The sequence below is a fragment of the Scomber japonicus genome, chromosome 14 (genome assembly GCF_027409825.1).
Source record: "Scomber japonicus isolate fScoJap1 chromosome 14, fScoJap1.pri, whole genome shotgun sequence".
NCBI lineage: Eukaryota > Metazoa > Chordata > Actinopteri > Scombriformes > Scombridae > Scomber > Scomber japonicus.
Genome location: NC_070591.1, coordinates 19,947,279 through 19,959,849, shown reverse-complemented (window position 1 = coordinate 19,959,849; position 12,571 = coordinate 19,947,279). Strand labels below are relative to the sequence as shown.

General features: G+C 38.4%; 1 protein-coding gene across 1 annotated transcript; it reads left to right on the top strand.

Annotated features, from left to right (window-relative positions):
- Nucleotides 1-1,744: 1,744 nt before the first annotated feature.
- bmp5 (bone morphogenetic protein 5) lies at nucleotides 1,745-9,295 on the top strand. Its single transcript, XM_053333206.1, has 7 exons — nucleotides 1,745-2,293; nucleotides 4,823-5,015; nucleotides 7,396-7,544; nucleotides 7,785-7,982; nucleotides 8,677-8,753; nucleotides 8,908-9,018; nucleotides 9,146-9,295. Exons 1-7 carry the CDS (start codon nucleotides 1,783-1,785, stop codon nucleotides 9,293-9,295), a joined length of 1,389 nt encoding a protein of 462 aa, XP_053189181.1. The 5' UTR covers nucleotides 1,745-1,782.
- The last annotated feature ends 3,276 nt before the right edge of the window (nucleotides 9,296-12,571 follow it).

Genomic DNA, 12,571 nt, shown 5'->3' with positions numbered 1-12,571 from the left:
TTGTGTGCTGTGAACTCTATTTCCAATATGACTGAAGTGTCAAAAAAAGGAAGATGTTTGATGGCTGTGAAACGAAACAAAAGAGATCACCACCTGGGTCTTCACACAAAGGACACAGCACTAGGAAAGTTGGATAAAAGTGCTAAAAAAAAGCATCTGTAGGCGGTGTGCGTGTGTGTGCAAGTGTTTTTCTTACCTCTTGGGGACTTTTTCCAGTGTAAACACCAACGTTGTCTGGACCAGTAGCCCTCATGGAGCCCGGCCCTAATTACCTAATTAGGCAAAACGTCATTTCTGAGGTCCTGGTAATGGGTAAGGTGTGAATTGAGGTTAGGTTAAGTGGTTAGGCTGCCCACAATGAATGGAAGTCAATACAACGTCCTAACAAGGACTGCTGCTCAAACGTTGTGTGTGTGTGCGTGCGCGAGTTTGCTTGCGTGTGTGTGTGTGTGTGTGTGTGTGTAATAAAGAGAGAGAGAGAAAAGGTAAAACCTCTGATATAACAATTTAATCTTTGTACACTAGATGGCGCTATGTGGTAACATCACAGCATGTCCAGGAGTTGCTTTACCTGAGGAGGAGGCTTCTTTTTTTTCATTTTGGACAGTAGCCATCCATCACATGGAAACCCTTTGACTATTTATGTTTTTAATTATCTCAGCATACATACTTCAAGATATTGTTTACTTAATGTTCCTTTGAGAATGGAGCTCCCTGCATTAAGACTCTTTGCTTTTAATTAACTTGTCTATACTCACAGTCAGTTTATGCTCTTAGAGAAATTCAGAAAATTAAACAGATGAAAATCATTGTAGCCTATACAGAAGTGTAGTGACTTTGCCATGTGCTTATCAGTCTTGGTATATTTTACCATGTATGTGAGAATGATGGTGTCACTAAAGTATCAGGTTTATAATACATATCTTTGTTTGTTGGTGTATTTAATAAAATCATTTCACAGCATCCTTGTGGATCGTGTCTAAGTCAATGCTTTGCAAAAACAGGATCCTTTTTGGTTGCCGGTGAATGAAGTTGGAGCCCTCTCCTCCAAACACGCAGACTTCAATAACTTGAGGTGATTAAAAGGCTCTGTCATTATTCTTTCACTCGTTAAGATCGGCTCTCGGATTTCAAGTGTCTCCTTTTACACTCCTGAGCCGCCACATTCATCATGGGACCGGGCTGAAGTTTTATTGCGGCCGCTAGAGGTGGATGCAAAAACAAAAAAAAGTTTGAGTGTGGGATGGACTCAGAGGGCAACTAGCCCCAATACGCTCTCTGAGGAGGAGAAAAAAAAATGCGCGCCCGGGCATGAGACGAGTGCTCTTCTCTGCTCTTTTTTGACACAGTTCAACACTACATTGACTGGAAACTCCGGGTTATCCCTCGACGTTAATGGGCGTACCTACGTGTTTTTTTCATCACAGAGGAGTGAGGTGAGGGAAGGGGTCAAAACTCCATAAATACTTGGTGGAGCAGAGACTTTGGATGGACCCTGGAGGAGTAAATACTGCTGGAGAAACCAGGACCACTCGCACACAGGAGAGGAGCGCCGACTTTACTGCAAGTTGATACCTCATTTGTAGAAGGGCTGACTGGTTTATAAAAAAAAAAAAAAAAAAAGAAGCCTCCTCTGTTACCACCGTGAAAGTTGTGGTGCCTCTGGCTAATATGAAGAGTCTATGAATCCGTATTGGCAGATATATATAGGCTATTATTTTAGTTTTTCTACAGAGTGCGATGTAGTTCATCTTCACACCCCAAAGTGAGCTATTTGTCAAGATGACAGCGCTTACACCTTTGAACCGTGCTGTACTTGGACTTGCGTGGAGCTGCTTGAGCTTTCTGTCCTGCGCTCATTGCGGGTTAAGTGACAACCATGTGCACTCCAGTTTTATTTACAGGAGGTTGCGCAATCACGAACGCAGGGAGATCCAACGAGAGATCCTCTCCATCCTGGGCTTGCCTCACCGTCCGAGGCCCTTCTCTCCCGGGAAGCAGGCATCCTCCGCCCCGCTGTTCATGCTCGACCTGTACAACGCCATGACCGTGGAGGAGGAGGAGGAGGAAGAGGAGGAGAGAGCGCAACAGCGGGGCGCAGGGAAGAGCTTCAGTGCCAAGGCTCAAGGGCACTCCAGGAAAGGTTACTACAGTCCCCAGCATGCCGGGTACTCCCGTATGGCTCAGCCTTACCGTGCGGCCCCTCTGTTAGGCCACAGCCCCGCTCTCACCACAGCGCACGACACCAACTTTCTCAATGATGCCGACATGGTCATGAGTTTTGTCAATTTAGGTAAGTGGCGTTAAAGCAGGCTCATTTAATCAACAAGTTTTAATAAATCGAAAATGATTAATTATGCCTAATCGAAATTAGCCTGCAGGTGCATAAATATAGTTGCAAAATCTTCATTTTAAAGTTTAAAAATCCCTCTTCAACTCATGTTTTCCTTAAATCTCCTTTCCCTCCACGATGAAAGAAATGAATAAGGATTTTACCTGGATTCACTTCTGTAATGGAAAGCCTAATATTTTCTAAACAATGCAAAGAAATAAATATATAATGAGACATTTTTTTAGGCTTTAGTATGAAAGTTTTAAAAATGTATTCTTATTTAAATCCACAATATATGCTACTGTCTGTGAACTTCAAATGTGTTGCAATCATCGCGTGCAGTTAATCAATTTTGTATAATTTGACACGTGTATCTTTAAATAATTAGTTAGGTTCCTAAAACCCCTAAATTGTGCGGAGCTTCTAAATTTATATTTTAACTAGGCTAATTTCTTCCTCTTGTTGAACTATTTTTTATTGACGAATGTATTTGTCTAAATGTTAATGTCATATATTTTCGACATCAGCCATTACCTTCTGAAGTGCTCAGCAGCTCCTGTGAAACATTTCGTATTTAACAGAATAAAGCCCAACATTTTGACCCCATCAATTTGTGCTGCTTCCCATTAAAAAGCAGCTGATGTGTATAATGATTGTGTTTGTTCAGTAGCCGCGACCCTTGACCCAGCAGTTCAGAGCAACTTATCAGATGACTGTCTGACCTTGAGAAAATTGGTCTAAATGATTTCCTGTTGTTTAAGGGGGAGTGATATTTCTTGAGCTTGTGTCACTATAAGAGAAAGCAGTAGCCCTGTTCTTCATACTTGTGCTATTTGTAGAATTGATCAAAAAAATTTAAAATACTAAGCATGTCACGTGGAAAGTTACTTAAAAAATGGAATATGGTAATGGTAAAATGAATGATAAATACCACCATAAAAGACATTACACAATGTTGGTACTGTAGTGGTTAGAGTTTCCTTTTTTTAAATTATGGAGCAAAACATGTAAAAGTGAATTTGTGTGGAGTTGCCTGGAAGTATAATCCCTCACCTTGGCTTGAGCCCATCTGTTTCCACTTACCACTATACCAGGGCATGTACACTGTCAGCCTTGAAAGCTCTGCTCTCGTTCTGGGGACTGTCAGTGAAGTGTTCAACGGGGCTCTGTCTTTATTACAGTACACTCAAACACAGCTACTGATCACAACTGTTTAAAGTTTAAAAAACAGCTATGAGGCATTCTGTGCAGCTCAATGCTCTTACTGTGGCCGCTTTCTATACATAATAAGTCAGCTTTTAAAAATCCAAATATTTGAAAGCATAAGAGGAGCAAATATATATAACATGTAACATGTAACACAACAGTTCTGTATTAATCCTGATAACAAATTTATGGAAACTCTCCTGGCAGAAGATGATCCAATTAATACACATCACATCAAGAATGCACACGGCTCACCCTAACCAACAAGTAAAGTCATTATTATTTAATCTTTAGCCATTTAAAAGTTAAATGCTCTATGCCTGTCAATAGCACCTCTGCTTCAGATTACTGCCTGAAGCTAGTATAATGGAACACGCTCAGTGGGTAAAAGTCAGACCTGACCTCTGACCTGTTTGTGCTAAGTAACTGCAGGCGCTCTCTCTTGATAAAATATCGGTGAAAATGCACTGTGTGATATCACCGTGGATGTCAGAAAATCCATTGACCTCAGTCCCATGGCTCTTTTCTGTGGCTGAGTATAGGTGAGAGATAGTTGGCGGTCACTTTTTAGCAGCATCAAAGTTTTGTCAGTTGTTGTTGATACGGTCAGGGTCTTTGAGGGGCTTTATTTTATCCCCAATAATATATGTAATCTCTTTTATTAATTTATATGCAGAAAAAAATTATGTTCTAATTTGTTTAATTTTAGAACAAATTTAATGTTAATCTCATGTAATTATCTCATGTTACTCCTTATATTACTAATACTTATTTTTAAAGGTTAAGGACCATTAAACACTCTTAGCATATTATATGAAACCTACAGGAGGTCAGTACAAGGTCAGAAATGAGGTCAGAGTAGACGCTCACATGACGTTGAAGAATCCTGTCTGGTCTTTTCTCTCACTTGAGGAGCAGACGAAAGTGTCTTTAATTGAAATCAGCCTGTTTTTCTTAACTGACAGCCCATTCATCATGGCCAGAGAATGCAGTTAGGCACACAGTAGAGGGCCTGTCTGGGAACTGCTACCTGTATTCAGTTGACTGATTTAATGAACTGGAAAGTGCTTTTGTTGGTAGTCAAAATGTTTGGATTGGACCTGGAATGTAAAAGAAGATGTGATAAATTACTCTTTTTCTGTGCGTGCATGCAGGCATGTTTTCTCTTTTGAGCAACACACGAAGTGGTTCAGGAGGTGAAGTCATATTTTGTGATTGGTGAACGTAAAAATGAAACTGCTGCCAATAAAAATGAAATTCATCATAAAATATTTTCTTCCCCAGTGGAGAAAGATAAAGATTTTTCTCACCAGCGGAGACACTACAAGGAGTTCCGTTTTGATCTGACTCAGATCCCAGATGGAGAGGCAGTGACTGCAGCAGAGTTTCGCATCTATAAGGATCGCAGTCATGCCCGCTATGACAATATTACTCTGAAGGTTACCATATATCAAGTCATCAAGGAATACCAAAACAAGTAAGTACCTAATCAACCAAATCCAAACTGTAAAATATATATTACTGCTATTTATTTAGGATGCTGATCTTTGACATGCATGCAGTCAAGAGTCATCATCAACACCTTCCTTGTTTACAATTGCAAATTTATGGAAATAAAATAAAAATAGTTGCTACTTCACTATAATAAAGGTAAAACGAAACAAATGTGTTGTATTTTGATCCTGCAGTAATCTTATTACATAGTTTAAAAAGGCAACAGCTATTGTCTTGTGCTGCTGAAACTTTCCACTCACGCAGAATGTCCTTCTATCGCCGACTCTGTTCTCCTTCATTCGCACCATGTCTGCCTTACAAATATAGTACTTGGATAAAGAGAACTCCATTAGCAAGTTGGCCACTTATGAAGCTTGGAAGGTCCATCAGTTATCACTCATCTTGTGTTGCTTGCCAAGCTGGCCGCAGCCCAGATGAAACCATGAGGGCCCATATTAGGGGGAGAGGGGGCTCCCTTGGGTGCACCCGTGGTCACTGTTATGCCCACCACCTGCCTGTCTTAACAATATTCCGGAAGTTTAAAGCATGACATAGCTGAATACACAAGGGTGTACTCAGAAGTGGCCCCACATTTGCTTGCCAAAAATGTGTGTGGGTGATTGAAGGGGAGATATGGCCCTCCAGGGCTTTGAAAAGGTCCAAGTCAATGGACTCTGCCATCTTAAAGGGGAAGACTGCTCGACTGCTAGGTTTCACATACTTTTGTGTAGGGAGTATTTTGTTTCAGTTAGTTTTCACAAACAGTTCTTAGTAGTATGTCATTTTATGACAATCGATGGACCAGCTCACTTTGAAAAAAAGGCATACCCATTTTTTCTGAACTTAAAAGGTGTAATAAATTCACATATGAGCGCTATTAATTAGTAAACCATATTCTACATACACACCCTTTTATGTTTTTCTTAAACGTATCACACAAAATGCTATTATTGAACGTATCTACGAAAGAGTTTTTTAGTTGTTTATTCCAAAAAATCATGTGTGCACCAACTAAAAGAAAAGGTTAGTCAATTCAAACCACTTCTTTAAGGTTCAGCAAAGAGTGGAGTTATTGTAAAATAAGTCTCAACGCTCCTTTCTAGTATGAGATTGGATTTGAGATGCTGGTATTACGTCTCACTCCACAATATTAATATCACACTGTGTCTTGCACTGGTACTGAACTTTGCAATTGAACATAAATTGCTGATGGAGAATAGTAACATATGAATATAATTTGTAGATAGAAGATAAACTACCTCTATTCCTGGGATTTTCCTTCTTTAACTAATTTTCTGTGGAACAGTACATCCTGAAATATCACAGATTAAGAGGTGGTATAAACATTTTTCCTCTTGGACATGGCTGTGAGAATAGTGAATTCTTACCTACACAAACTGTATTATCACAGGACAGAAGTTTAATACTGTACATTTAAAAGAGGAAGTTCAGCGGTATGTCACTCATAAGGACTAACCTCATGTGGAATTCCACATGTTTAAGTTTTATTACACCTGTAATAAACACTATTGGGGCCACATGGAAAATCTTGTTCCTCTCTGACCAGCACCATGTAACCACAAAAGCTGAACAGGCGCTGCCTTATCCGATCTGCCCCTTGAAAAGAATCCAATGCAATTGTGAAGCGGGACTTTTTCAACTTTGGCTAGATTGATGCCTTATGTCAGACTCATGTTAAAAATATACAAGGGCTGATATACATGATTCATAACTTCTGAACTGTTTTGCCCATCAAATAGCTGAAATCTTGGCACATTTTACCACAAAGTCCTGCAGTTTATGAGGAGTTGCAGCTTCCTCAACAATAGCGTTGCTGCCTTCTTTTTATTTGCAGCATAATGCATACAAAAATGACCAAATGACTCTAATACACCAAATCACCTGTTTTTAATATTGAAGATCTTTTTGGTTTGTGTGGTTTTCAAAGGATAAAGTACAAGTGTCACAGATAAAGAAACTATATAAAAGTCACTTTGTCCATTAGTGATCAGCATTATCTCGTTTATCTCTTCCATTCTAAATGGTTAAGACCTCTTGGATTCAAAATTGAAATGCTGTCGAAGAGCCATATGGTTTCTTTTCTGTGTCCTGTTTCGCAACATTTAGGTGCACTGAGAGTTTCTATTTGTTCTAGAGTTTGTAATGCTTGTAATTTGTTTGCCCAAAAAACCTTAGTAATAATATTGAAAACCAACTCAACCACAGAGACCAACATTATTAATTTTCACTGAATTATGTATTTTTGTGTGTATATTGCATTTGTACAAACTGTATAAAAGCATTTCTTTTTAGCACATTTATTTAATGCAGGTGTTTGTTTCAATGTCTGCTCTCACCTTTAGAGATGCAGAGACATTCTTGCTCGACTCCAAAAAGGTCCAGGCGTCTGATGGTGGTTGGCTAGTGTTCGACATCACGGCCACCAGTAACCACTGGGTGATGAACCCACAGCAGAACTTGGGGCTTCAGCTCTGTGTGGAGACTATAGATGGCAAGTAAAGCTCAGTTTTTCTTCCTAATAACTGGGCATTTGCTTTTTGGTTGTAACTTCTCCTGATTTTTTTAGGGGCTCAGAACAGACATGACTTGTATATCTGACAATCCGTAGACTGTAATAAGCCACACAAAAGATGAATGGCTTGAACTAGTCTTTGTATTTGTAAAGATGCCAACCTTCACACTTCACACTAAATTATCTATTCCTGTCTTCTTTATTGACTTTTTCTTGAAGGACGAAGTATCAACTTAAAATCTGCTGGAATCGTTGGGAGGAATGGGCCCCAGTCCAAGCAGCCGTTCCTGGTTGCTTTCTTCAAGGCCAGTGGGGTGTTGCTTCGCTCTGTCAGGGCTGCTGGTGGGAAAAAAAAGAACCACAATCGCAATAAATCTGCTAATCAACAAGAAACATCTCGCACACCAAAAAGTGGAGGTGAGTGTACTCTTAAGATGTAGCAAAACATTTCAGATCTTTTTGTCCCTCTAACAAACTGGCCATTGTTTGTGTGTGTGGTCAACTACAAAAAAGTGGATATTTTAAAAAAAACAACAACTAGATTTTGTTAAGTTTGTAACTTGAAAACAAAGAGCTGTTTCATCATTCAGTTCTGATCTGCATGTCAACTGTATTATTTGGGAAAAACCTTCCTGCAAATATATTAGCAGTGATTGAAGGATAGTGACTGTGAGATACAATGGATCAGTGGGTCTGTCATATTCAGTAATGTGTTAATCATAATCATGAATTATTTCAAGGAATAATTGATGATTTTTGATGATCAGGTTAATTTGCCTGTAATAAAGATGCGTGGTCCTCAAAGTGGCTCACCCCAATGTGGGAAACTTACTACCACTGCAACTATAACTCAACATCTTTACATCTTTTTTGTTTTTACCATTCATGTTTTTTAATATTAGATTCATAGAATTTATAGAAGACATTTTTGATTTATAGTTAAATATTGTGTTTATCAACAGTATTTACACAAACAGCATTAAAAATGAACAAAAAAACATACTGCATGTATGTACTGCAAATGTTCTCAATTTCTTTATTAGCTTTCAGCAGTAAGCAAACAGTCTGATATGAACAACAATTATGTTCTACTTTCACTTTTACTTTTCAGATTATAACACAAGTGAACAGAAGCAAGCCTGTAAGAAGCATGAACTTTATGTCAGCTTTCGAGATTTGGGTTGGCAGGTAAGACAAAAATGATGTCCTATCTACTGAACAAAGCATTGATAGAAAAAGCACAATGAATGATATATGTTTAATGAGACTGGTCTGTGACACTTAGAAAACTCATCACCACGCATTATAAATAAAGGCAATAAATTGTCCTCTTTTGGTCAAGGATTGGATCATTGCACCTGAGGGCTATGCTGCTTTTTACTGTGACGGTGAATGCTCGTTTCCACTCAATGCGCACATGAACGCAACAAATCATGCAATTGTGCAAACTCTGGTAAGTACTCGCTGTGTACTGCAATAAAATGGTGTTATAAGCTACCATAATGTTCAGAGTGGTTATAATTCATTTAAAACTAGACTTTTGCGCCTCTTTTAAACCAACTTTATGCTCTCATTTATAGGTCCATTTAATGTTTCCTGAAAATGTGCCAAAGCCATGCTGTGCCCCAACCAAGCTGAACGCAATATCAGTACTTTACTTCGATGACAGCTCAAACGTCATCCTTAAGAAATATAGAAATATGGTAGTTCGGTCTTGTGGCTGCCATTAGTAGCGGGGCTAACTTTAATTTATGCTATCTGGGAAAGGAATCGCTGGAAAACACATCTGCTGCAGGTGTGATGTGATGTACAGTATTATGTATATAAAGCTTTATTACCTAATTTATTTTCTTTTGTTTTTTAATAGCACTGAATATTGTGATATTTAAATGATTAGGAAGAATGTTGGTTTTACTTTATGTCAGTTATTACTTAACGTTTGTGTCCGTTGGCATATACTCCCTCTTAGTTACGTCTGTATAACTTTTATGAGTAAACTATTCACTGGAGTCATCATGATACATAAGATTGCTTCCCCCTCTGCTTGTTTTTCGCTTTCCAATACACTATAAAATGTGCTATAAATGTTTACTGAACTGTGTTGCATTATATTGGGAACTCAGTGTATTTTTCTCCTCAGTGCTAATTTTGTGATTATTTCTTTGTCATGGACCAACAATTATAAATGACTGATGTACTGGAAGAAGTATATTCCAGTTTCACTTATTCATAGAAAAAGAGAAATGTAGATGTCAAAGTGATGCCATTAAGACTAGCATCACAACTTTTAACAGGAAATATTCTAAATCAAGTTGGATCACTGGGAGGAAAACAATGTGAGTGTTGTTTAATATAAACCAAACTGCACAAAGCTATTTTCAAGCTGTCACCATCTTTCAGCTCTTATACTGTTTCACCTTTTCCATGACAGCTTTTTTAGTTTAGTTAGGGGATTATGTCAGTGTGGAATTAAGCTCTTTCAACGTTGAGTGTTCACATATGAATGCTTTGCAAATTATGTCATTTTTACACAATGTTTATGCAAATCTCTCCCATAAACACTCTTTCTCATTCCTATGTGGACTTTCTTGTTGCTGCAAACATCTCTCTCCACACTAGTTCTAGTTTACGTTTGGGGAAAGTATATCTTAATGTAGAGTGTTGTGTATTTTAATAAATGTACCACTTGAAAACTCTTATCTTTTGCTTCGCCTTTACTTGACCTTACAGTTTTTCTTGCTCCATTCATCACCCTAAACTATATGCAGAAATGCATTTAACCTTGGGAGGTTTTTCCCCCTCCCACAGCTGCAAGTCCTCAAACCTTTCAAATTCAAGTTGTCCTTTTGTATTTGTTTTTGGAGAACTACGGATGTTTTACACACTGTTGCTGGACTACCGTCTCAGATTTATAAATGTTTGACAAGTATGATATAAACTAGGGGTCCACCCATGGAGCCTGTTGACATGGTCTTAGGGAGTGGTAGTGCTAGTGGTACAATGCATGCAGTAAAGCAGTGCTGTGACCTCCAAAGTCAACCCAAAAGGGTGATTATCATGAGGCTGCCAGTAGAAAAAAGGTATATCATTTTTTTAAAAGTAATCCCTTACAGATTATGTGGGAACAATAACATACATCACATTGATTTATGTGATATGTACTGTATGGCGAACCTTTGCTCACTTTTTGAATTTTTGTAAAATCATATTTTGGAAGCTGTCATCTGCTCCGAGCTCAGAATTCACCTTTGGAAAGAAAGTGGAGACCGTAAACTAAATCGAGCTGTTGTTGCATTCCCCTCATGATAAGCAGAACTTCCAGAAAAGTGCAAGGGAACTATTTCCAGAGGAGTACTTTGGTTACGCAGGGATTTTCAATGGTCTTGGAAATGTAGGGATTAGGTTAAGGATTAATATTTATTTACACAACTGTGTTGACCTTCACTGAACACAGGATATGTACTGTTGCACTTTTTCTCCTCCCACTCTCCCACTTTTATAACATTTTTTTCTCTGACATGGCAGAACATTGAGTGACTGTATTTCACTTAATTAAAAGCAGTGGCTGGCCTGCCCAGATGTTATGTGGGCTCCATCTAAAAGGAGTGTTGACATTCAGTGAATAGAAGAGGCCACCTGCTAACTTAACTCTTGGCTTGAGGGGTGATTTGCATTCCTGCGGCCTGTTGCCTGGCATGATTACTCCTAGCACTTCACAATCCCATCTACTGTTTAATATCATGGATTCTTTCCAATTCAGCTACATTTCTTCCTTTTTCTGTAACGCAGGAGCTGCTATGAATGAGCTCCTATTTAAGTTCTCCAAAACTACGCAGCCCTCTCGACAGCAACCTCCTGACCACATGAAAGGAAAAGGTAACAATTGCCATACTCAGAGCAGATTAATATAGTGGCCCCTTTTCCTCTGAGACCCCCGCGGTCAAAAGCAGCCTGCAGTGAGTCAGAGGTGCCTTGACATTTATCAGATCAGTGGTCACTTCCAGTTGCCACTTCTGAAACATGCTGGAAAAAGGTCACAACCCACTGCAGTTTACTTTTCATGAGGGTTTTTTTGTTTTAATTAATCATGCATCATGCTGTAAGGTTTATAGGATACGTCACAACATACTGTTGGGTTTACATAAACACAGTTACATAATGTCAAGATGGGTTTCCAGGTGCTGATATTAAGTTTTCTTCTACCACAAACATGTTTATTCCCTTAGCCTGATTGAGAAAACAGACATGTCCACATGAGAGGCCACTAAGAATATGCTCTTTTGTTCAGCAAATGTGATATATTTAGTTGAGAGAGATCATCCTGAAGCTCTTAGCGGGCTGGGACTGGCAGTCTGTCAAAAATTGAAAATGCTTTATGATTCTGGTCATTATTTATCTAATCTAAACCATCACCAGCAGGAAATGCTTTATTGACAAATGTTGCAAAACAAAAAATATAAGGCTGATGTAACAACTCATTGATCTGGAGAGAGACGGACTCTAACAATACGAATATTACTGATTCAATTACAGAAGCTGCACACTGCTGTGTGTGAATGCATCTTTTGTTGCCTATTATTGATTAAAGCTCAGACTTCGCCACCCATATTCAAGTCTACAAACTACAAATAAACTAAGATAATTAGAAACAGTTTCTAAGTATGTGAAAATATATATGGAAAGGAAAAAGTATATTTTCCTTATTTTGTATGGGCAACCAAGAATAATAACCTCACTTCATATTATTAACAGACCATGTACTTTTCTATGTATATATTTCAATCGCTCCTAAACCTCTTAAAAACTCTACAACCTTGTTGGACATTGTTACTTTAATGATTTATTTAAGGGTATTAACTTGTTTGTTTCCAGGATTTGGTGTATCGTTAAATGGTGTATTTAAAGTATTTTGAGTAGTTATCCATTTTGTAAACAAGTGCTCTGAATGAGAACATTTGTGTGCTGAAATTTAAATCAAATGTGGTCTGTTATGCATGAAAGAAAAT